Genomic DNA, 25,633 nt, shown 5'->3' on the forward strand with positions numbered 1-25,633 from the left:
GTGAGTCCAAGAAAAAAAAACGAGAAATCACAGCAAGAGATTTACGTCAAAGAGGAATTTTAATTTGTGCTAAACATTTTTTAACAAATCACAAAAACAGGAACATTTAAAAATACATATACTTCTCTATTTTCCAGAATGTTTGCGTATTGATGACAGCTGTTTCTTTTTTTTTTTTAATATATATATAGCAAAATATTTCTTTTTTTTTCCAAAATGAGAAAAAATACCTTCTAGATAAGCTTTGTCATTTAGCAGATAGAGCAGCATACAATCATTACGCATCTTTTTTGTTTGTCTTTTCTTTTCTAATGTGCAACAACAATCACTGAAATCTTTGTGCCTGATTACCAGCTGAACATGAGAGGCCCCTGTGAGGACATTCGGAGAGAAGCTAAAGGCAGAGTGAGAACGAGAGAATGGAGAGAGATGGGGGTGTGGGGGGTGGGGGGGAGGGAAAGTGCTGATGAATATCTTATTAGAGCCATGTCTGTGACAGGAACTGCCAACAGCTCGATGCCTCTGTAGACTGAAAAGATGGGAGACTGCTCGCTGGGGACAAGGGGAGAGGTTACGAGTATTAGGGCCACTTAAAGGGTTAAAAAACCCCAAAAGAATCTGACATTTTGAGAATAAAGTTGTAATATTATGAGAATTAAGTCACGGGAATAAGTCGTAACAATGAGGGGAAACAGGCACAATTATACGAGAATGAAGTTGTAAATTTACGAGAATGAAGTAACATTCTGAGGAAGAAAAGTCAAACTCTTGCAGCATCTTTTTAGATTATACTTTGCAAGTTTCATAAATAACATAATACTTACGCTTTGGGCTCATCTGCTCATTATCGTGACTTTGAAAAGTTTGTGCAAGTACCTAAGTCTACTCTGAAGAAGGAATCACACGGACTGGGGAGATAATTGTCTCTTTTGTGGAGGAGGAAATGATTGCGTGAGATTGCATCAAGATGCCGGATCCAGGGGAGAAACTCCAGCGAGCTCCATCTCCTCGCTGCTCATTTCCTTAAAAACATTTTTTATTTAAATTCCCACAATATGACTCCTCATTGAATTACGACTTTCTTCTCATGTACAACTTTTCTTGTCAGAATCTCAGAATTAGTTTTTTCTTCAAAAATGGCCCTAACACCAAAGAGAGGTAGATTCGGGAGAAAGAGAGAAAAAGAAACAGCGGAACTTGAAAGTAGAAAAGAGCTCAGATCAAAGGAGGCTGTGAAATGTACCATGAAGAAAGAAAAACAACAGACAAGAAAAAACAGATGAATATTTTTTGTCCACATTTGTTGGTCCCGCCCGTCCCCTGATAAAAACGAATCCCAAAGTCTGCCAAAGCAACGTTAACTGTCACCGTTGTAGTGTTGCCGATCGTGTACTGTTAAAGAAGCGCCGTGTTAATCTAAAAAAAAGGTAAAGCTTTTTCTAAAGGTTAAAATAAAATGACGAGAAAAAGAAAAATTGTAGAAATATTTAAGGCTTTAAGGATTATTACAATAATGCTTTGCTGTGCCGAGACAGAACAGTAGGCACGCGCCGTTTCATTTGTCCTTTCACCACTACTGAAAGAAGAAAAAAAAAAAATTAAAACAACAATCAGTTTGTCTACATTAGGTTAGCTCCACTTCAATCAGCTCCAAATAGTTGCCTCTCTTTTTTTTTTTTTTGTATATTTATTTTTTTTGCTCGTTCCTGCTGTGACCTGCCGAGTCGCCCCCAGATCACGTCGAATCTGGTGAGGATCCAAACCGAGCTGAAGTGAAGCGAGAACCGCTCAAGTCCTGGTTTGTTATTCCTGGAGTTTCTCCATCTCCTCTTGAAAAAGAAAAAACGACACCACTCTCTCTCTCTCTCTCTCTTTGTGCTTTACAGAGAAGACGAAGGGAGGAGACGCCTCATGTTCTGGTCTTGGCTTTAATATTAACATTTTCTCTTTTCTGACAAGAGACGACCAGTTGGGATTTCTTTTCCGTCTCACCTTTTTTCGAAGAGTACGATCATATTCTTTATAGCCTCCCAAGCCCAATCAACCGGGTCTGCGGTTACCTTTCTATCCACATCTGCGTTAAGATATGTCAACTCCAATCGTCACAGTTTCTTCTGTAAATACAGGCCGGGGGAAATCTCCGAACACGTTCCCTGCTTTGGAATCAGGCAGCGGCTCTGATCAGACGTGCAGGAGAGCTGAGTTCTTTGGCCTGAGAGCGATAATAACCGACGGATCTGATCCATCAACAAGAATAAAGGTCGCATCGGAGATATCCTCCAACATTCACATAAGTGGAAGTAGTGCTAAAATGATTTTTACTATGCATAATGCTCTCATACGATTAAAGTCCTGACTTGTTTGTGAATGGTGGATTACATTATAAAAGAGTGTAAAGCTGAAAAAGCCCTGAAATATCCGCTTACTTTCAAATTGAGAATGTATGTGAAGGTTTTTCATCTACTGTCGAACAGCGCATGTTCCTTACAATTGAATTCCCTTCGGTGGAGAGAGGCTGCGTGTACATTTTTTGGCCATGTCGGCTGCAGTCATATCATATGTAGTATAAAAGGTGAAACGTTAGGAGAGGCTGTCCACTGGGTACCTGGTAAGGACGCCTGCGTTTTACTTCCTAGGGTCGTGGGTTTGCGATGTCATGGCAACGATGACGGGCTGCTGGGCAGACGTGACTTGATGCTGCACAGATTCGGTTCCGCCGTCGTCCTCCATCTTCAGCCGCTTGGCCTGGGGAGCGCCCGGCTGCTCGGCTAAAGTGTCCGCACTGGGCTGTCGGCTCAGGAGCACTGGGGGGGAGCTGGAGGCCTGAGCGGCCAAGATCTGGAGAGGACTACTGAGCCCTGGGAGGGAAATGAAGAGAGAGCGAGTGTTAACGGGGAGCAGAGGCAGTGAGGTTACAGATATTTTATGTTATTATGTAAAAAGAATTTGGGATCACTGCGCCGAGGAGGTCATGTTTTCATTGCTGTCTGTTTGTCCGTCTGTTAGCAGAATCACACAAACGCTACAAATCTGATTTTGATGAAACCAGATGGAAAGATGCGTTATGAGCCAACAAAGAATCCATTACGTTTGGAGCAGAGCCAATAAAGGACGAGGCTCCAGGAATTTTTTTTATCCCGCTTTCTTCAATATTGCGCTTTGACATTTTTGTGAATTTCTTAAGAAACTACGTCACTCAGTGCAGTTTAGCTCCACCGAGGGCCAACAGCCCCCGTATGACACCACACTTAAATTCACTAGAACCATAGTCACAACCCCTCCCCTCAACCAAAGCTCATGGAACTTGGTATTGTAGTTTTTGCGTAATGCTGCTGACTAACAAACAAACTAAAAAAACATAAAGGAGGTAATAATGCAGAGATCTTTCATTTAATGGAGTATTAAGGGGGATGATATCTGAGAGTTTTTGCAGTTAATTGAATTTAAGGAGACTGTTGGGCCTTGGCGGACGTATGAGCTCTACTAGTTATGAAAGTATAGTGGGACCAATTAGACCGTGTGTAAGGTAATTAACTGGAAACATTGTGTTTGACTCCGTTCACAGCAGCACTGCAGGTGTGTGATGTGTGAATCCTCCTGGTCTATGGATTATGCTGCTATTTACACAAATAAATAAACAACCTTCGTATAAAACAAGGTTGAATTGTTATTTTCTAACGCGTCTCGTCCATTCCAAACATTAATATTCTTGTTGGTTAACGAGTTGTCGGTTATTGGTCAGAAAAAAGAACATCCCTAATCCATTCTAAACAGTCCTGTAATAAAACCTGCCTTTATAAAATGTATAACGCTCAGTTTTGGGTGGAAGGAGTTTTAGAGAAGTACTGATAAGGTCATTTAGTTTATCTGTTTTACATTATACAGAAACACAAGCTCTGTATATTACAGCAGTTTACTTCTCCCCATTTATAGCAGTGATAAGATAAATAACAGACACTGTCTGTTTAACGCAATAAAGTTAGACAGCATCACAAAATACAGCCTCCATAACGAGCATATAGATGAATCAGCTCATACATGTTATCCGTTTCTATAACTAATGTCATCTCAGCTTAAACTGAGGATAATAGTCTTTACGGAGGGAGGATTTATTGCAGAGCTCTTTTATTAGACCACATTAGTTGAAGTAATTTATACTTAATAAACTGGCGACTGACCATATACGCTTAAATCTCCTGTATGTAAATAATCACTTGTGTGCAGGACACTGGTTTTCATCCCCATCTCAACAGGCAGTAACAACCTATCTTCATCACTGTGAAGGGTCAGTGTGTATCTCACCAGATGCATTAGCAAGGCTGGTTGCTGTGGCTACAGCAGCAGTGGTGTGTTTGCCATTCTGAGTAACAGCCCGAACAGGAAGTTGATGTAGACCTGGAGCCAGGTTCCGTCCGTGTCCATCTCCGCCTCCGCCCTGCACGGCACTGTCCACGGTCTGGATCACCCGCTCTCTGTTCATCTGGGCGTCTGAGGGGGAAAGCATTTAAAAGGTTCAAATATGTAAACAATAAAATCTGCTACTAAAAAGGTTCCCTTCCGAAAACAAAGCTCACCCATTCAGAAGAACTCATAATATGCACATCTTATTTATAAGTACTGAATCTGTCTATTTCTTCAAACTCATTGTTTACCTCAATCGAAGTAAAAGTTTGAAATAATCATGATATTGATTTGAAGTCCTATCACCCAGCCCAACTCTCATTGTCCCTCCCTATTTTAAATAAAGGTTAAAATAATAATAATGCAAACATACGGGTTCAATTACACGAGTAACATTCAAACACAAGAGTATGAAGTATCCCTGTGTCCCATAATATGTGTCAATTGCTATTATATTAAAATGACAGACATGTGGTCAAATATCAGTTCAGGTCACCTGGTCGCTTCCTCAGAAGTTCTGTCGTTTAACAGAGATAAAGGAAATAATTATCCTGAACCTTTTAACACTTTCAAAAAATGTTAAAGCTTTGAGTTTGGACCCAATATAACTTGCAGGAGCAAACAGATATAACAAATACTATAGAATGTGCAAAACAGTTACGGAACACTTTCCCCAACGCACGTGGAGATGAGAACACTAAGGTAAATATAGTTCGTCACATAATACAGAAGGTCTCTCCTGAAGAGACTCACATACCTCTGAGCTCACCCTCTGCTCCTCCACCAGAGGGGGCACTGTAACCGTTCGGAGGGTTGGAAAGTGGATGGGCACTGGTGACCAACCGCATCATGGTGACAGACGGCTGAGGGACGCTCTGGAGCAAGTGGATGGGCTGACCGCCGCCACCTGGAACCAAAGCAAGGGTCTTTCCTGCTCCTGTGGAGAGGAGGGTCGGGTGGTGGGGCGCTGCCATGATGACCGCCTGAGTGTGGACAGGAGATCCTGCAGAGACACAACCAGACGACAATGTCACCTGTTTCATGGAGCATGTGAAAGCCTTTCGTGTTTGTGTGTCTCTGAATGTGTTTTGTGTTTATAGGGCTTGTGTGCATGTTCACCTGGAGCGCTCTGGGAGTACCTGTACTCAGGTACAGATGCCAGTTTGTGAGCCAGCTGTTCGTGGTGGTCGTGGGGGATAGGAGAGCCCTCCCTGCTCAGACACTCAGGAGTCTGAAGTCCACTGGATGGAGGAGAGAGAAGCCCCTGGTGCGTCGGGGAGGCAGGGGCACTCCTGAAAAACAGAATGAAGGGATTCAGATTAAAATAGTAAGAGACTCCAATTGACATACGGAGCTCCTCCACTGTCAGAAGCTACTGCTGAACCAGTTGAACCTAGAAATTAGACTTACTTTGTTCTATCCAATCAAATGATAGCCAGGATCAGAAGCAGAGAAACAGGAAGAAGAGTTAACCAAGTCAAAAGTGAAGGGACAGAGTCTGACAGTCGCTCGTGTGTGTTTGTGCAGAAACGCCCATGCACAGTCCCCACTCACCTAGAAGAGAGAGGTCCAAATGGCGTCCTAAAGCAAGCCACCCCCCTTTGCCGTCTTTTCCTGAAGGCTTGCTCCACCAACTTGCTCTCGGAGGCGGAATCCACGCGCCAGAAACTGCCTTTCCCAGGCTCGTCCTGAGAGCGGGCCACTTTCAGGAAGTAGCGGTTGAGTGACAGGTTGTGTCTGATTGAGTTCTGGACGGAGGCAAAACATGAAGAGTATTATGTCGCTGGACACACAGACACGCATCTAATTTAAAGGAAACTAAGCGAGAAGAAAGTCTCCTGAGGGATTTCTTTCCTTGCTCATGAAATACGACAAAACCTGTTTTTCTATGACATTTCAGTTTTTATCATTTACAGTCAAGGAAATGAAAAGAAAACAATATAGATATACTGTATACATATCACTATACATCAGATATTATACTGTAATAGAGCTGGGTGATATGGCCAAAAACTATATCATGTAATAATTGTTTGAATTATGTGATAATCATAATTATCACAATAAATGTCACATTATTTCTTTTAAGCTTAAACACTGATTTTTGCTCCCGATGTTTGATTCTTTATTTTACAGAGTAAATCTGAGGTAGATCAATTATGAGCAAGATATCAATATATATTGGACTTTTGTTTTATTGACCAGCGATATTTGCGGTGTAAGTACCTACCTGCCAGCCCTTGTCTGCAGTGCGGTAGTAGGGGTAGTGTTTAGTGATGTGGGCGTAGATGCCACTAAGAGTCAACTGTTTGTCCGGTGCTGAGGAGATGGCCTGGACGATCAGCTGTGCGTAGGAATACGGGGGTTTGGACTCATCCTGGACAAACGAGACACGAGAATTAACAAACGCACATCCTCCAGCACATGTTGTCAAAGAATGTGGTTTAAAAGCTGAAGACGAAGTGGTTATTTATCAGAAACAAAATCGAGTTCAGGATGCGTCTCCACTGAAGATTCACCTTGGGGCTGTCTCCACCTGCCGACTCCCCCCGCTGCTCACTCCCCCCACCTCTCTGCTCAGCGAGGCTCCGTCTCTCAGAAACGGCCTTGGCAGCATATTCAGCTGCTAACTGGAGGTCAGAGGTCACGTTGCGTCCATAGCGATACCCCGATGACCCTGCTCCACGTGGACTGACTGGACAGGAGTTAGGAACACTGGAAGAGAGAAGAGACCAAGTTAGTGACTCCAATTCTGAAAACTGTCTCAACTGTCTTTGAGAGTAAACACCTTCTGGAATCATGAATAAATCATGACAAAACTATTTAGTTTTTGTGAAGTGAATTGTAACTCTGTTTATTTTTTTTCATTTAAATTAGAGGAAAAGAAGGAGCCAGTAAAGCTTTATATGAAATTCCACTTTTTAGTTTAAACAATTTATTAAATTAAATACTTATGAAAAAAAGGAATCTACTCTGAAATTATAAAAACACTTGTTAATCTTATCAGAGAATCTTTTTGACTATTTGAATGTAATATAAGTCAAAAGTGATAAATGTAGTTTAAAAAACATACACCAAAAGCTAAGTTTGGAAAAATTATTAAATCTCAGATCCACATAAAGCAATCGTAAAATACACAACAATGATCGAAAATACTGAAAAGCGTGTGAATCATTAACTCGGGTTTTTATCTGTCGCTGTCGAGAGACGGAACACAGGGAAAACCCTGTAACTTATTATACAACATACACCTGCTTCTGTTAGTTCAGTAAACAGCCGTTTCTGAGAGAGTCAGTGTGCTTTGATTTGCCTTTGGCAACAGAGAAGCTCGAAAACAGAGACAGTAACACACACGAGGGGGGGGGGGAGAGAGAGAGAGAGAGAAGATGTTTGTAGTTTTTGGCCGGTGAAACGAGGTTACGGGCTCTGTTGTTGAAATGGCTCTGTAATCTCAACACTGCAAAGTGAATGAAGACAAACACGTTGCTCGGGGATTTCTTTGGAATAAAAACATAATTGCATCTGTAACTCTACACGTGTCTATTATTAAAAGTTATGTGTGGCCCTGATAGGGAGTGAGTCTCGTTCTTTTTCATTCCTCTTACGACAACAGTTCCACCTCCTCTGCCTGTGAACAGGGGCCTGAACTACAAGTGACTGACAGGGGGGGGAGGAATGTTATTGTGTATCGTTCTTTTAAGTCCCCAAACAGGAAAAGTGACTCCTACCACCCTGTGAGAAGACACTGTTTGTGTTTTAGGTTGCAACACGTGCTGTTGCGCAATCCTCTTCCAGTGTTTGTATTGTACGCGAGTATTGTACATGAGGAAGGTGACACAACAACCTAGAGTGACTGAGAGATGTACGAGCAAGTGTCTTCACTCTGTGTGTGTGTGTGTGTGTGTGCGCGTGCATGTTTGTGTGTGCGTCCACGTGTGAGAGAACAGGAGCTGCGGGCTGAGCGGGAGGGGTAGGGGGCTCTGAAAAGGAAACCACGAATGGACGGAAAAACGGCCCGCAGGCAAAACAATCTGCCCGACAGCCAATCACGCGCCTCAAAGCTGCAGCCATCCCATATAAGGCATGCACACACGGGCTGACAGTGGTGGGGATATGAGATGCAAGTACACACACGCGCCACCAGAGGACGCACTCAGCAGCGCCGCACTCCCTCGCCCCACATGCTGTATGCGCTGTACATTTATAGAGCAGTGATTTTCAAACATGTGCTACCACAGCTGCTTCGAGTGCAGATTTCCATCTCCACAGACACGCTGCAGGAGCTGCCGCTGAACTCACACTCAACCACAACACATACTTTCGTTCAACGAGAAACGAAACCCCACTCGTGTTACTGGGAAGTCGTCACAGATGACTACGTGAACAGGCACAGACCCGAGATGATTTGACAGTTACCAATACAATTAATCTGATAGAGCTAAAGCACTTGTCATATGATGTGCCAAGACAAACCGTCACAAAGAGGCGGTTACGTAACAGTTTTTCCAGTTCAGGGTAATTAGAACAATAAGTGAAACATACGCATGTTCATTCACAAACTGTCGAGTTTACCATCTTATTAAAATTTAAAATAGATTTCATAACATTGAACTCATTGTGTCTAATCTTTCTCTAAAGGATTTAGATTTAATTAAACAATTATCTTCTGCTTATTGGCATTTAGTTACATTTTTATTTAATTAATTAACCCAGGGTGCTTGTGATTTCTTAACCTTTCCTGTCACATCAGTTTTATTAGTTCTACCTCTGAAATCACATTTTAAATCAATATTACAGCTGCAACAAACATTTTGTCAATTAATTCTTTGATGTATAAATAAAACTTTCACTCCTTCTGCCAAGTCTCCTGTTGCAGTTATGAATTGAGCAAGTTTCATGCGTTTGTGTGTGTTTGCATCTATCAAGGTGCACGTGTTGGTGGTCGAATCTGTGTGTGTTTGTGTGTCTGTGGGTTTCCCCCTCACCTGATGGTGCCTGTGGGCGATGGCAGCGGAGATCCAAACGCCCTGATGTGGTCTTCATGCTGCTGCAACGTGGGAATGGTGATTTTCAGAGGGGAGATGTGGGGCAGAAGCGGACGAGGGGGAGGAGAGGGGTGCTCTCTCTCTCTGTGATCCTCGGCCTCCAGGAGTGACATGAACTGGATTTTGATGACCGTACTGGGAAAACGAAACACACACCTGGAGAGCGGGACAGCAGGAGGGACAGATGGAGAAAGGTTTGGATTAGTACACTGAGCCAAGCATTTAAATTATGTGGCTAAAGCTTTTTCTCATATCAAGATATCGGTTAATTTAATTGTACATACGCAACTACATCATTTTTCTTCTTTTCTTAGAACTCATCTTAGCTCAGGTAAAGAGGGATTTAACATCTAAACATCAAAACGCACAGGCCTTGCTTTTCTCTTCTATTTGTGGAACTGGACAACTACCCCAATAAAAGCAAATCATCCATGTTGGTTCAGAGCTAAATCAAAAATTCCCTTCCTCTCAAGTGAATTTTCCACCTGTAGGAAACATTGTGTAAATAGCTGCAACCGTTCTTTAGTCTTTCTGTTGCATATATTTATAATTTGCTTTAGAGATGTCATGACACCAATACCAGCATCGGAAACGCATCCAATACTGACGAAAATGCCGGGTTGGACATTAACGAGTACGCAAATCTGTGCCACATCCAACCAACTACAATCGCCCCCCCCTCTGAAATCACTTGTTCTTCGCTGCTCCAAAACAGCAGTTGCACTGAACTGCCCACTGGCATGTGCTGGTGAAGAAGAAGTGATTTTCAGTAGCCAGAGCTCGCTAACGTGTCAGCAACTTGTCAATATTTCACCCTGTAAAGTCCAAAAATAAAACAGCAAAGTGTACCATGTAAAAAACACTTCAGTTTCACTATTTAAAAAACAAACAAAAGGTCTTTTATTTGTATGAACTGTGGCTGCTAGTTAAAAGTGAAGAAGTTGTGTATTCCTAGATTTATTTGTGCGTGTTCTTTTTCAGTTATGACTGAAACTGTCCATTCTTTGTTTGTCCTTTGTTTTTCAGAGGGTCAAACCTCAGCTAGGCCGAACAACGACGACAGCAATCATCACTTTGATACAGCGCTTGTAGCGTACAGCTGTTAAAATACATTATACAAGTTGTTGTTTGTTAAACGTACTTGTATCACATCTCTAGTTTGTTATTGAGGTGTTATTCAACAGTTATATTTATGTGACGGGCGTTGTGACTTCGCTCTGTCACTAAGTGCTATACTAAATAAACTTAACTTACTTAATTTTGTTTTTGTGAACATGTACAGGCAGCAGGGTTGTGTATTATGTGCAGTTGCTGCGCAACTATAATGATTGTGTCTTGTAAGGCGAAACAGAATCCCTACTAATTGAAGGGGTGCTGAGCTGCAGCGAATGTCAGGCTCAGGCCTCCAAATAAAGAGAAGCAAATTAGTGAATACCGTCAGAGGGCTGCAAAAGTGTTCCAAGCAGTTGCGGACGGTTACGCCAGTCAGTGATAAGAATATGGAAGAACTGCCTCTGCCAATCGAGCACTGGATCCATGAACACACAGCTCACAGCTGCCTCTGCCTACAGCCGGTCATCCCCACAAACTGAATGCCTGCACTGAGGTAGGAGAAAGAGGCCTGTGGCTGTAGGTTCTTACGCCGAGATGAAAGAGAGTGTGCTTTGAAAAACTCTATCAGGCCCAGCTGCAGCTAAGAGAAAGCCAATGTTAAAAGAAATCACATGACATTACGATGAATGTTGACTAGAAGGCTCAAGGGAGACTCGGAAACAAAGTAGTAGAAAGTTCAGCGGTCTGAGCGGACCAGAATTAAGCTTCTTGGCATTCATACGGAATAGTGCACAACTGCACATCACACAAAACACATCACATCCAACATGGTGGTGGGAGCATTATATTGTGTGGCTGTGTCACGGCTGCAGGTCAGTTTAAGGCAACAACTAAAATGCAGCGAAGTCGATCTGCTGCAGCCAACACGACAAGGTTAACATCGTTGAGAAGCCAAGTTAGAGTCCGTGCCTCAGTCCAATCCAGACCTGAAAACCAGCATGTCACTCAGAAAGTGCATACCTCTGCCAACAGTCTCAGTCTTATGAAACCATAACTAAATTCAATAGAACCAGACTTTTATTTGGATCTGCACTAAATTTCAAACACTCACAGATATCAGTCCCTTAAATATACCAGATTTTTCCATCAAGATCCATGAATTATGCTATTATTTTAAAAAACAGCCCCATCTCACATGTTAAAGAAAGTGAAACACTCCCTGATCCACACCAAAATGTAACGGCTTCTTCCCTGACTCACATCCTTTGACCACATTTCATAACAATGTGTAAAGCAGGAAACTAACAGACAAAAAAACTAATGCAGATTAAAACACAACCTCCTTGGTGGAGGTAATCACTGCTCGGTCTGGGGAACCAGAGAAACTTGACAAATTAGGAATTTAGCTCAGAAAACCGTGAGCTCTAGATAAATCACAATGCAACCTACTACAAAACAAAGATTCAAAGCTATTCAAACTATTTTGTGTTTATACGTGTACTCAACTTAGATTAACCTGTAGAAATAGAGCTTTGCTTTGACAGCTGACTTAATTAAACCAAAGTGATTAAAAGATATATAAGCACTGAGGGGAAGATCCAGGGGTGGGAGCAGGGGGGCACTGGCCCCAGCTGAAATCCAGCTGTCCCCTGAAGTTACCCTGTCCTGTCAGAAGTCTAAAAAGGGGTCACTTACTAACAATACCATCAATGAACATGCTTTAAAAAATATATGTTTTTAGGATAAGCGCACAAAGTGCTCGACCAAGGAACAATTGTTAAAACATATTGAAGGATGTGTGACTCACATTTGTCATTTACACCAATTTTTTTGCCTATATGTCCGTTAAACATGAAGTAGCGATGCTAGCGAGCACCCCCTTTAGGCGAGACCTTGTGTACAGTGTGTGCGGTGACTGTGTGGACGCGGCTCCAGAGGACAACAGAGGACATTTAGGCTAAAAACATGGTGTAAATGACACCGAGTCGATGACACCACAGGAGCAGTATGGAGGCTTATGTTTTTTTTTACGTTTAAAGAAGTGCCCCCACTTACTTTAATTGTATTGGATTTGGCTGCAACACTGTTTACACCTGAAACTCCAAAAGTGTTCACTTCACCCCCCCCCATCGCCGAGTAGATAATGAGTGAATTGTGATTTTTTTTTTTTGGGGTGAACTAACCCTTTAACTAAATCATTGTAGAGTCAGCCCTGTGGTCCCGAGCCGGGCTGCGGGGCCACAGCAACACAGACCAACATGGCCGAGGTGGAGTCTGTGGCCTCTGTGTGTGTGTGTGTGTGTGTGGAAGTCTTGTGTTTACTCCATGTGCGTCTGCAACGAGGATGTCAGTCACACTTCCTGTTCCATGTACGACACACCTCCTAAACAGTCCTGACAGCCAATCAGAGCGGAGACAGACACAGCCACCCTACCTCCAGCCTCTCTCTCTCCCCCCATACTGCAGCAGCACCCCCCCACCCAGTGACTGACTCCACTCACCGCCACAACTTTCAGTTTCTGCCGCAGAGGAACCAGCGAGCAAGACAACACGTTTAACCTTGACAGCGGTGCAACGATAGTAAAGTTCAAAAAGATATCTCAACTCCGCACAGGTTCAACCTCGATACAATAAAAAAATGACATTTGAAGTTCGAATATACAAAAAAAACAAGCGCACCTCCACCCACAACACCAGTGAGCTCCAGTGTCAGGGGTGCGTTTGTTTACACTGAGGGTTTACGTGACGGCCCCGCTGACTGAACAACTAGCTAGCTAGCTAACTGTACACACACACGCACGCCACTTCTAACAGCAGCCAAAACACATTGATATGAGGAAGAAGTGTGTAAAGTGGATTTATTCTATCAAGCAGATTATGAAATGGTGTTTACAAAATAACGTATCCGAGCCAAACAAAAGCGAAAGCTAACTTTTAAAACATGTGCTAGCTGGGGTTGTAGCTAGGCCAGACTGAGCTAAGTTTGCTAGCAGCTAAAACTAGCTAGGTTAATTCCAAAAAGATTAAAAAGGCCTCAGTTTAAAAATCAGTATCTTCTCATAAGTCACAATGAATCACAGGGTGGACACTTGACTCGTAAAGTTGCGGCTTCACTGATCGAACCGATGTTAAAAGTGCGTTTTACACGAATCTACCTATCAAAGTGTGTCTAATCGGGGGTGTCGCGACAAACTTTGTGTCCCCGGTAGAACGCGTCTCCCGTTTCAACATGGAGGTCGTTCAACGGCAAAATAATAAAAAAGCTAAATTAGCTAAAGTGTCCACAGCAACGGCAGAAGTTTTAAATATCCACTGGACAATGGAGGTTTTACGGGGTTCATTCAGCCGCGTTGGACCGAGGGAGGCGGTGGAAGATGGGATGTAAATCTACCCTAACACCTAACAGCGCTGTCAGTAGCAGTAAAGTTGGGGAAGGAGCTAACGTGTTGCCGTCATGAAGCAGCCCCCCTGACCGCACTCACTCTCTGGGCAGCAGCAGCGGCGGCGCCCCTCTCCGCTGGAACACCCCGTCAACGAACACGCCGTTCTTGCCCAGGCACCGCAGGGAGAAGCCGCCCGCCTCGTCGTGGGTGATCTGCAGGTGTCGCCGCGAGATGAAGCTCGAGTGGCCCATGTTGATGTCCACGGAGCCGTGGGACGAGTTCCGGCCTATGGTGACCGTCCTCTGGCGCATGACGAACTCAAAGTCCCGGCCCTCCAGCCTGGCGAGGGCCCGTGCCGGCGGAGCGGCGAGGCGCACGGGCAGGAGCCCGCCGTCCCCGCGGGCTTCCATCAGCGGCGGACCCAGCAGGGCGAGCGAGGGCTGGTGGTAGATGTGCGAGGTCACCGCGACGCGCACGGGGCTGCACGGTGCCGACTGGAGGGCAAGCAGGGCTCTCGCTCCGGTGTCGTCCCGGTAGTCTGCCATCTTCTTTCGGAGGGTCAACACTCAACACGCACGCACGCACACTCACACACACACTCTCTCTTCACTTCTCGCACACACACACACAGTTGCAACGTGAGAGTTTTCGGACGCAGCACTTGTTCGCTCCGTGGCTGTCGGAACAACATGGAGTCCGGGATCCGGCAAGAACCGGAGCGGATCCCCCGCCAGGAACCGGACTGAGGCTGCGTTCAAGACCCCCTTGTACAACAGTAACAACAACACGAATAAGAAGAAAAATAATAATACCGATAATGATAAGAAGAAGGAGAAGAAGAAGAATGTTTTTTATTTATAATGCACTTCTGAAAGTACTTGCTGCAATATCTGCTGCTGCCGGTCCTGTGCTTATATTCTTAATTTACCTTCATTGTACATCATGTGTGTATAACCTACCTCAATGCACTCCGATCACTTTACTCATTCAGTTGCAGAGATAATAAAATACAAAAATCCATCCGAGCCAATCATACAAGATGTGAAGAGATAACTGTAAAACCCAAAAAAGTAGTCCTCCATATCGATGCTGGTCAGTGAGACGTGACTGCAGAGGTTGTTCCCTGAACGCACCATCGAGTCCCCTCTGTGGATAGGCTGCGGTTCGTGACGTCACACCAGGAAACTCTTGGCTGACTTCAATGTCTCTAGTTTTATGTTGTGTGTTTTTTTTAGAGGTGATTATATTATTTATTAAACAGTTCAATAACTTCATTCTGACATCGTAATTGTTTTCTCATTAAACCTGCGATTTTATTCTTTTAATTTTCCCTTTGCATTATAAGTTTTCTTGTAATATTATGACCCTCCTTCAAATGAATTTACAACATAATGTTTTTTTTTATAAATTACTTTATTCTCGTAATATTATGAACTTTTCCTATAAATTACAACTTTATTCCTGTAATATTATAACTTTTCTTATTACAAGTGCATTCCTTTAATAGTATGACTTTTTTGTAAACTACATTATTCTTGTAATATCATGACTTTTTCCCTTTAAATTACAACTTTATAATTCTAACATTATGACTGTTTGTATTCATAAGTGATCATGTATAATAAAAAAAACTTTTACTGTTGTTTCTTTTCAGGAAATGCACATTTGAATACGTTTAAATCAGTGCACAAAGTTCTGTGAAGTTAACAAAATAAAATGCACAATGAACAAATCACACAAAGTAGCCGCTGAAATCACATATACGACTGTATGTGTAGCTATTACTTCTCATTATGTTGTTATGATGCCACAGGTGGGTTGTCTTGATAAATATAAATGAAGATTTTGTAATATCATGTATCAAATGCTCTTGTTCTGGAGATCGCAGAGAACATGTGTGAGCAGTGGAGCTGGTTTCCCCACCTCAGATTCTTCTTCTTTCCTTTTTTTTTTTTTATCTCTACCCTCTGTTTATAAACATGGAAAGAACAAGATGGTGGCAAACCACGGATGAAGGATCTTGTGAAGGAGCAGGAGCACATGATGAAGGGACCAAAAGTAGAAAGAGACTGCCCCCTGGAGTGTGCTGCTGGGACATCAACTACCCAGAGGGCAGAGGTGAACTCTCATTGACACAACTTCACTGTAAGTGTATAACTAAGTAAAATTCACAGTTAATACAAGTTTTTGAAATTATCCATCGTGACTTGGTTTACGATGAAAATCAACAAAAGCTTTAAACAGGAACAAAACAGACACAACTGTGCTACTTATTATGAATAAGTTAGTTTATTATTGCAATATTATGATTTTCTTCAGTAAATCACAACTTTATTCTCCTATTGTGATTTCTAATCATTAAATTATGACTTTATTGTCGTAATTTGTAGGATTTTTTCATTAAATTATGACTTTATTTTCATAACATCATGACTTTTAATTAAATTAGATTACAATTACAATCAAATTACAAGATTTAGATTTTTTAAATAACTTTATTCTTCTAATATTTAGACTTTTTTCTCATTAAATTATAACTATCTCCTTAATTGTGACTCTTTTCTTGTAATATTACGACCTTATTCCAACTGTATGGTCCTGAGACTCTGTTATAATTTGGTGTATCGATGGCAGAAGCACATGTGCTCTTGTTGCTTTGTCCCAGGTGATTTCGTTGCCCAGCAGGAACCGGGAAGGGGTTAAGTTATTGTGTCGCACAACTACAAGAGTCCGACCTCCTTGAAATGCTGTCAGAGTTCAGTGTAAACTGAAATCGCCACAACCTGGACGAGCTGGACAGAGTCATGGGCTTTCTTCCTTTCTTCTCCTTAGAAACATGGATTCTACTGATCACGTTCGTCTGCTTGTTTGTCATGTAAGGATCAGAGACTGGTTCTCATCAAAATGACTAGTAAACAGTGTCTGATTAACAATATGTGACTTTTAAGGAAACTAATTCTTTACATGTTCTACAAAGGTACGGCTACTCGAGTTATGGAGTGTTTGAAGAGATGGGGATCCCTGGTCCCAAACCAAGGATGTTTATGGGCACAGTTGGCCGGTATAACAAAGTACGTAAATCCTTGACTTGTAATTCTCTTATTTAAAATGATTGGCCTTTTTAGAAATACATTTAAGGATCCAGATAAATATGCATGTTAATAATTCATGATCATTATGGCATCTTTGTTATCAGGTTTCATACTTAGATGATGTCGAGTGTGCTAAGAAGTATGGGAGAGTGTGGGGGTGAGTCTGCCACAACGCAGTAACAGCACCACTTCAGAATCTGACACTTCAAGAATTAAGTCAAAACATTATGAGAATAAATTCGTAATTTTAGGAAAAATGTAATTTGATTTGCTGAAGCGAAGAGAAATGTAAAAAAAAAAAAAGACATTTACTGAACTATAGCTTCTCTGATATCTAACAACAGCCTGTTCCACAACTTTAAAAGTTTACAAAATCTGCATCTCTGATTTTCTTCGGGCTGTTGTTGAACCTCTGATAGATTTATATGATCTCAGTGTTCTAGAGGGAATGTACTAAACTAGAGAGTCAGATACGGAAGTAAAGTGAATTTACAACTTTACGACTATTTTCTCTTAAAACTTTTTTTCTCTCATTGAAATTATGACTTTATTCTTCGATATGGCTCTAATACTCTGTTGTATAACACCAAGCAATCCATCAGTACTTAATGTTTAATGAAACAATGTGTTTGGACCTTTGACCCTTTACACTAATGCCCTAAAATATGAATGTGTGTCTGTGTGAATGTCCAGCATGTATGAGTTCAAGAGGCCCATGTTGGCTGTGATGGATCCTGACATGTTGAAAACCATCCTGGTGAAGGAGTGCTTCACCTACTTTACCAACCGGAGGGTGAGCACACGTTGCACAATATTTATATTAGACTTAAACAAATATCAGTAAGGTCCAAACTACAGATCCTCTGATATCCAGCAGAGTAACAACACCTGCAGACTGGACTCATGACAACATGTTTATATACTTGCTATATATTTTCTTACATCAATAGTTTTAAATAAAAAAGGCTGAATAATATCTGGGCTCGGTCGTTTTACCAGATGTTACTCAAACAGGAGTAAAACTTTTGTTTCATTATATATTTTATTGTTTTAACACATATTTTATGAGTATTTTTATGGCAGCAGAAGAATGTGGGATGGACTGGAAATAAGAATTCAAAAATCGTGCCAATGCTCATAATAATGAAGGAACGTGATGTGTGGAACACGTTTGTGTTTTAAATTGTTTATGGGCAACAATGGAGCTCTAAGACTTTTGGGATACACGGAAAATAAGCGTTTGAATTAGACAAAATATAGAATTCCATTCGCAACCTTTAATTATTACTGGTGTTGTTGACAATTATGGGATGAAGCGCAGAAGCATTTCCAACAGCGTAAGCCCATCACTTATTTTGATCTATGTGATAGTGGATAATACATTGGAATTGTACTGCAGTACTGTGGTACTGGAAGTAATGCTAATGTTAGTGAAAAAACTATGTTGATTTTTATCTGCAAATATTAAGCAACATACTTATTCTCTGTCAATGTCATTAAAAAATCAACAAACTACTTTTAAAAGTTCCTTGCTACCACTATGGACGGCTTTACCACAAATACATACAACATTAATCACACATATATATTCCCACATGATGACGATGCCCGATTAGATCTTCCCGACGATCGGGGAACTGTACGACACGCTTTTCTTTGCTATGGACGATGACTGGAGACGGATTCGTAACACCATGTCCCCCACGTTCTCCTCTGGTCGTTTGAAAGAGGTGAGAGTTCCTTATCTTGCTGACATGTTGTTTCAATTCATATTTGGGTAGATGGAGTGTTTTTATAGATTCACCTTTTCTCTGTTTAGTTTTGCACTGTTTTGCTCTGTTTAAGATGTTTAGCATCATGAAACATCATTCCCGCAAAATGGCGGACAGGCTGCGGCTCAAGGTGGACAATAATGAAGTTATTGAAGTTAAGAGGTACGTGGTGCCATCCTATATACAGTTGGACAGATTTCAGTGTATATATATATATGTGTTTATACTACAACAAGTGAATGAACGTAAACCCTGAATCACGTCATGAACATATTTTTAACCCAGAGGACATGACTTCATATAGTTACTAAGAAGATGCTGTGGAGAAAGTGTAACACAATCCACTGGTTTCCACTAACTAATGATGATATGATGTGTGTCCCAGCGTCTTTGCCCCCTACAGTCTGGATGCGGTAGCGAGTTGTGCGTTCAGTGTGGACGTGGACTCCATCAACAACCCCTCGAGTCCCATCTTCATCTACAGCTCAAATATGTTTAGACTTTCCATCCTCGTTTTCATATGCCAAGGTTCTTCAATGCTTTTATTAAACTACACTTTTTCTTCATGTTGACAGGTATGTTCTGTGACTACAATCATATTTGAATTACCCCTTTTTCTCAGGATACTTCCCCTTCCTTGTTCCTCTCTTGGAGCTGTTGGGTTTGTCTATATTCAACAAGACTTCCTCATCTTACTTGAGAGCGGTTGTGGAGAAGATCAGAGCAGAGCGCAATGGCCAGGTTGAAACATAGAGATAAAATATTCTAGTATAGCAAACACTAGCTTATATTGTTATAAAATGTAGAGATAGTTAAATAACCGATCTCTTACCTGTTTTCAGAATTCACGAGACATCCTTCAGCATATGATCGACTCTCAGACAGTCAGCGAATCCAGAAAAGAGAAGCAGAAAAAGGGTAATCTGACAAATTCCATTCCATTAGTCACACATACACAGAAATGTATGAAACCTGTCAAGCCTTTCTTCTCCATTCCGGTGTGACAGGTCTCAATGATCATGAGATTGGTTCTCAGGGTATATTGTTCATGAATGCTGGTTTGGAGACGAGCTCCTCTGCTCTCAGCTTCTTGGCCTACAATCTGGCCCAAAATCCCGAGGTCATGAAACGTCTGCAGAAGGAGATCGACGCAACTTTCCCAAACAAGGTAGAAATCAAGGGGTCTGGTCAATGACGTTGTTTCCAAAATCCTGATTGTGTTTCAACTGATTGTTGTAACCCCCACAGGGTCCGCTCCAGTATGAAGCTCTGATGCAGATGGAATACTTAGAGTGTGTGGTCAACGAGAGTCTGAGGTGAAGAGCGTTTCTCTGATCTGAACTGATTCATGAAAAAAATCATATTTCTAAAACATGAATTCTGCATTTAGCATATTTTTTTTTAGTATCAAATCAAATAGGTGAGGGGTATTCAGCTGCAACATGACACTTCACCACTAGATGTCACTACATTCTACACACTGAACCTTTAAAAACTTGTTGTCAACAGGCTCTACCCTCCGGGCGCACGTCTCGAGCGAGAGGCCAAAGAATCTGTCAAGATCAATGGAATCATAATCCCGAAGGGCATGTTAGTTGCGATCCCCGTCTACGCTCTGCACCGCGACCCCGAGCTGTGGCCTGAGCCCGAGGAGTTCAAACCTGACAGGTGCTTTACGCTTGTGACGTGTCCACAAGGATTGAATTGTAAAGATTCTCCACAGCACAGTTAGGAAATGACTTATCGGATCACATGACTTATCATTCTTGTTAACGAGCTACAAGAAAATGGAAATAATCAGGGTATCTTTTAAGTTTTTTGAGAGGAGGGGTACAATGTCAATGTTATTGTTAGTGCATTATATGATGTATTTCTTTATATATTATGTTTATTATTTAGCGCTTTTCTAGTCTTGATGACCACTCAAAGCACTTAACAGTACAGTTTGCCATTCACCCATTCATACAGGGCATCTGATGGCAGCACTCTTTTTCTATGAGGGGCAATTCGGGGTTCAGCATCTTGCTCAAGGACACTTTGGCATGCAGATGGGGAAGAATCGAACTGCCGAATAACGAAATTAGACTATTTTATTGTAATATTTTTGTCAATTTATTCATAAATGTTTAACTTCTTTTTCATTTGCTGCTGTGTGCTTGTTTTTATAGATTTAGTAAAGACAACAAGCAGAACATCAACCCATACGCTTTCCTGCCATTCGGCCTTGGGCCTCGGAACTGCGTGGGGATGCGGTTTGCTAAGATCATAGTTAAACTGGCTTTGGTGGAAATTTTGCAGAACTACAGCTTCTCAGTCTGCGAGGAGACAGAGGTGATTATATTCAAGTTTCAAAATATGCCTGGTCATGATCGACAGGAGTTTTTATATTCTTGTATAATATGACATCTAACAAGTGATGATTAAATGAAGAGACAGCAAGAAGTTCCTGATGTCGTGAATTTGCCGATTCCACAGATCCCCTTGCGGATGGATCCTCAAGGCATCGTTGGACCATTGAAACCAATTAAACTGAAGCTGGTGCCACGTTCCGACGCCTCCGAACATGTGGACATGTCCAACTAGGAAGGACCAAGAGAGACACGTCCCTCAAGACCGAATTATCCTCTTGATTTATTGACAATGCTGCACGCACTATGATTGTTTTCATCAGAAACTTGAAATCTTATGTAAACCAATAATAGTGATCCTGTTGATTTTTGTATCATGTCATTTTATGCGAAATACAGAATACATAAAATAATTGACATATTTTTAATGATACAAATATGTTGTTTACCAAATGTAAAGACCGAAAAGAACTGGTGGTCGACTGATGCTGACATGTAGAGAAAGAGACTAAATATAATAACAAAACCTAATCTTCTGACACTGAATAAACGTTCCTTTCCCACATCATGAACATTACAGTGTTCTCTGTCATGTTTGTTTGTCTTTGTGGGTCAATGGTAACAGTCCATATTTAGTAATATAAACACAATGACACATTTGGTGAATGTATAACCTGCAGGCATAACCACACCTGATTGACCGAGGATCAGCTTTGAGGTAGAGTCAAGGTTTTTATATTATGCTCCATGTGAAAAAACCTTCTGGTAGATTTACAAACATTGTCACAGTAAAAAAAAACACAAACATCTTTTCTTAAAAGATGAATCTCAAAGATGAACAAGTCAAAGACAGTGTCGATGCAGCGTGAGCACTCCTCACTCTGATCATGATCTCCAGGATAAAATAACTCCGGTGTATTAAATCGTCCCATCTGCTTGGCGAAGATGTTTTTGAAGTACTTTCAGATAAATAGGTGGGAGACAGAAAGTCCCGGTGAGCAGATGTCAAAGATAAAAAGAGGCACGGAAATCTTTCTCCCAGTCCTTATCCCTTTGCTCTTTTCTCCTACTTTCTTCCTTCCTCTTCCCTTTTCCTTCCCTCTCCTCTTTATGCTTGAACGGTGGTTTTATAGCGTCACGGTCCCTGGCTTGGAAGTGTGTAACTTTGGCTCTTCTCACGTGTCCGTAGCCCAGACCTTTGTGGTCCCTCTTTAGCACAGTTGGCACTGGCTGCTGTGGCCCCTCCCCCTCTGGGCCCAGTCCTGACCCTGGTTTCCAGCCAGAGCGAAGCATCATCTTGTAGCTGTTGCTGGAGGCGGGGAGACAGTAGAGTGGGGTGGGGGGAGGCCGCCGCAGACCAAACTGGTGCAGAGTGGAGGAGAGATGTGACGACAGGCTGCTGCTGTACTGGGTGCAACACACGTCACACCACTGAGCCTGAAAGGAACTGGGGACAAACAAATATCATTCAACAGGTTTAAGTGTCACTCAAAACAATATTTTAAATGTACTTAAACACAGAGTTTTCTGTTGTCGGTCCCTTCGATCATAGTGGCCATAAAAGATCCTTTCCTGATAGTGGTGAGGGACAAAAGCCTCTTGTCTCCTTCTGATATTTTTTTGTTGACAATTTGAACTTCATCACAAGCACACTCATACTTCTAAGTTGAAGCTCTGCTGTAGGTACGCATAGAGGTACGCATGTTTTCACTCCAGTACAAACTACTGGACACATTACCATGAAACTGGGTGGAAAGATGCTGTGCGGGTCCAAGAAGACATTTTATTTTGAAGTGAAACCAGAAGAGGGAGGGGGGATCAAGGATTTGTTTTTTTTACTTTCTTTATCAATTGATGATGTAGTTTGTGGTGTTGCTGGATTTAATTCTCTAGAGAGTCAAACAAGATTAGTCTAAATTAATAGAAATCTTTGTCTATCTGATATTATCATTATTTTTAATTTGGTCTAAAACAATATAAAGCTGTGAGTGTGCTGACCTGCCCTCCAGTTCTGGGTCTTCCTGAGCACTTCTCCCGTAGCTCTCCAACTCCTCCAACACGTCCCTGTGGCCCGCTGAGGAAAACGTGAAGTCATGGATGAGATACATTTCACAGTCAAGACAAACATTATAGTTATACAAGTTATACGAGCTGCCTGGTTATACCTTCCAGCGCCAGGTCTTTGGCATCCCTTCCCCGTGTGTCGACCACTCCCACCCAGGCGGCTCCCTGTTGCAGCAGCAGCCTCACCGCAGCTCTCTGACCAGACCAGCTCGCACACATCACCGCCGTCCAGAAGTACATGTCCTGGAGAACACGAGATCATTAGGTCAACACAAATTGAATAGATGTCACACGCCAAGACACCGAGCTGCGAGTATCACACCTGGACGTTTATGTCGACCCCCCTGGAGAGCAGCTCCCTGAGGGCAGAGACGTCCCCCTCGTTGGCACAGCGCAGGAACCTGAGCCCCAGGAGCTCCTTGGATCTTTCTGAGTTGCCGTTCGATGGCGTCTCTCTCCTTTGTGAATCTACACTTCCTCTCCCAGTCTCTCTTTCCACTCTTGAACTGGTTTGGTCCTGATGCGTCTCCGCAGCCCTGACTCTCCTCCGGACTCTTCTGTTGGACTCTCTGTTGGTTTTTCTGCGGACACTCTTCGATGCTTCTTTTCCTTGAGCACCATCCTTCGTTAAGTTTTCGTAGAACTGCCTGGCCTCTTCCCCGCTGATGACACTGTTTGTTTTGGAGCTGGACTGACCCATTGTTTCAGCGCAGAAGAAATCCTGCTCACTGGCAGGAGTAAAACCGAAAGTAGCCATGAGGAGAGATCGTAGTTTCACCGATGTTTCACAGAAATTCAGTCCCAGTGACAACGTCCCTTTTCAGATTAGGACACTGCTCTTGCTAAGGCAGCAAACAATGTGACATGTCAGATTTGAAAAGGCTGGTGAAACGTCTGGTAGCGTCCAACATGTTAGAAGCCACAAATATCATGTTCAGCTAATACTTATTTACTTAGCCAGGTAGCTAGCGGGTTAATTTAGGAATCCTGGTGTAATTCCCCCATGTATTTTATATTAAAACACCATTTAACCCACATTCTCTTTAGCTAACACTTAGCATTCAGCTAGCCTCGGTTAGCTTTAGCGTTAGCTTTATATAAACACAGGCACGATGGCTCGTTTGAGTTGAACTAAAGGTTTCAGTTCGTCAACATCACCAAAGACGCTTCAAACGAGGATCCTGAAAAAGACGCAAACTGAGAGAAACACGATTAATTTCTTAAATAACGTGATCGTTGCTTCAGGCTAACGTTGCCCTGTCTTCCTCTGTTTGTAAACAGGAAACGTACGTAACGAGTATATATATATATATATGTGTGTGTGTGTGAGTACAGCTGAGTGCTGCCCCCTGTCGGACTGGCGGTCACCTCCCTCTGTTCAACTTGTGCTTTATAAATAAATCAAAGGTTTTGACTTATAACCAAAGGTACATTTTACTGATTTGACATTAATTATGAAATTATTACAACTTAAAAATATAGTGAGTAAAATAATAAAACATAATTAAACAGTGTAAAACGACCTGATGATCAGAATATATTCATTTTGTTGTCATACATGTGATGCAGATGTTAGTATCAATACTGTATTTTTTTTTAACTGTTTATTGTTTTTAAATATGCTGCATTAATTGAACAGAAACCAAACCAGTCATCACATATTATTGAATCAGTTTATAGACGTGGAAAAATTATGTATGTCATGTGATTTTTGGATTTCGCTCGTCTTTTTTATTTTTGGTGTTTACGTCTTATCTCTTACAGTATGTTTAAGACCGAGAAAAAGATGAATGGGTTTGTAAATGAGAATAAACGTGTAAATATTTATTGATACATTCTGTATCAACTAAAGAGCAATAACGTTGTGTTACATTTTTTAACTGGAAAAACACAAACAAACTTCTTTGCAACTGTGACTAAATGCAGATATAGCTTTTGATTGGTTTCTAATTCTGTCGCCATTTAATTTGGGATAATATGATGCAATAAGTGGATTCCTATTCATAAAATAATCTTTTGTTCACTTTTCTGTTATGAGTTTCACATGTTTTAATATTATTAATTCTAATTGACTTTACCTTTGAATCAAAACCTTTTTTACCTTTTGCAAAGATTGTTAAAAAAACCTCTTACATGTTCTAGTGGAATAATAGTTTTATTATTATGGCACTTTTCTAAACAGGGATAATAATGCTTGGTTACACAGGAGCCTGAAAAACAAAACATATAAAAAAAGGAAATAAACATGACAGCATAACAACACATACAGAGGTACGGTCAGCGAAAGAATGTACGGAGATCTCTTAAGTCTTGTTAATGTTTGCACTTCGCTGCCCTTGAGCTGGAAAACAGCAGATTCAGCTGCTTTCTGCAGGAAGAAGCAAGTAGAGTCAGTTTTTATTGTTTTTAGTGTCATTTGTGTCCATCTGAGCGACTGATCGTATCCAGATTGAATCCACTAGGGACAGTGAGAAG

The 25,633-nt window shown here is 41.7% G+C and overlaps 3 protein-coding genes across 5 annotated transcripts; 1 reads left to right on the forward strand and 2 right to left on the reverse strand.

The window, feature by feature from the left end:
* Positions 1–40: 40 nt before the first annotated feature.
* foxk1 (forkhead box K1) lies at positions 41–15,000 on the reverse strand. Of its 3 annotated transcripts, none has more exons than XM_047343714.1 (11): positions 14,842–15,000; positions 13,982–14,491; positions 9,387–9,602; positions 6,921–7,116; positions 6,632–6,778; positions 5,956–6,149; positions 5,812–5,817; positions 5,521–5,693; positions 5,159–5,404; positions 4,303–4,488; positions 41–2,858 (listed from the first exon to the last, which is right to left on the reverse strand). In XM_047343714.1, exons 2-11 carry the CDS (start codon positions 14,425–14,427, stop codon positions 2,626–2,628), a joined length of 2,043 nt encoding a protein of 680 aa, XP_047199670.1. In that variant the 5' UTR covers positions 14,428–14,491; positions 14,842–15,000; the 3' UTR covers positions 41–2,625. The 3 variants fall into 3 exon arrangements, with proteins under 3 accessions (XP_047199670.1, XP_035027029.2, XP_047199671.1); XM_035171138.2 differs by having other exon boundaries at positions 13,982–14,646; positions 14,842–14,998; XM_047343715.1 differs by lacking the exon at positions 5,812–5,817 and having other exon boundaries at positions 13,982–14,646; positions 14,842–14,997.
* Positions 15,001–16,608: 1,608 nt separating this feature from the next.
* Positions 16,609–21,671, forward strand: LOC118118788 (cytochrome P450 3A40). Its single transcript, XM_035172115.2, has 14 exons — positions 16,609–16,757; positions 16,860–16,953; positions 17,079–17,131; positions 17,668–17,767; positions 18,591–18,704; positions 18,820–18,908; positions 19,132–19,274; positions 19,369–19,487; positions 19,589–19,664; positions 19,754–19,914; positions 19,995–20,062; positions 20,256–20,414; positions 20,915–21,077; positions 21,222–21,671. Exons 1-14 carry the CDS (start codon positions 16,687–16,689, stop codon positions 21,327–21,329), a joined length of 1,518 nt encoding a protein of 505 aa, XP_035028006.1. The 5' UTR covers positions 16,609–16,686; the 3' UTR covers positions 21,330–21,671.
* Positions 21,672–21,813: 142 nt separating this feature from the next.
* Positions 21,814–24,439, reverse strand: gpank1 (G patch domain and ankyrin repeats 1). The gene is made up of 4 exons (XM_035172130.2): positions 23,481–24,439; positions 23,260–23,401; positions 23,093–23,168; positions 21,814–22,541 (listed from the first exon to the last, which is right to left on the reverse strand). The coding sequence occupies exons 1-4, from the start codon at positions 23,913–23,915 to the stop codon at positions 22,100–22,102; spliced, it is 1,095 nt and encodes a 364-aa protein (XP_035028021.2). The 5' UTR covers positions 23,916–24,439; the 3' UTR covers positions 21,814–22,099.
* Positions 24,440–25,633: the final 1,194 nt, after the last annotated feature.

This window comes from Hippoglossus stenolepis, chromosome 2 (assembly GCF_022539355.2).
Source record: "Hippoglossus stenolepis isolate QCI-W04-F060 chromosome 2, HSTE1.2, whole genome shotgun sequence".
Lineage (NCBI taxonomy): Eukaryota > Metazoa > Chordata > Actinopteri > Pleuronectiformes > Pleuronectidae > Hippoglossus > Hippoglossus stenolepis.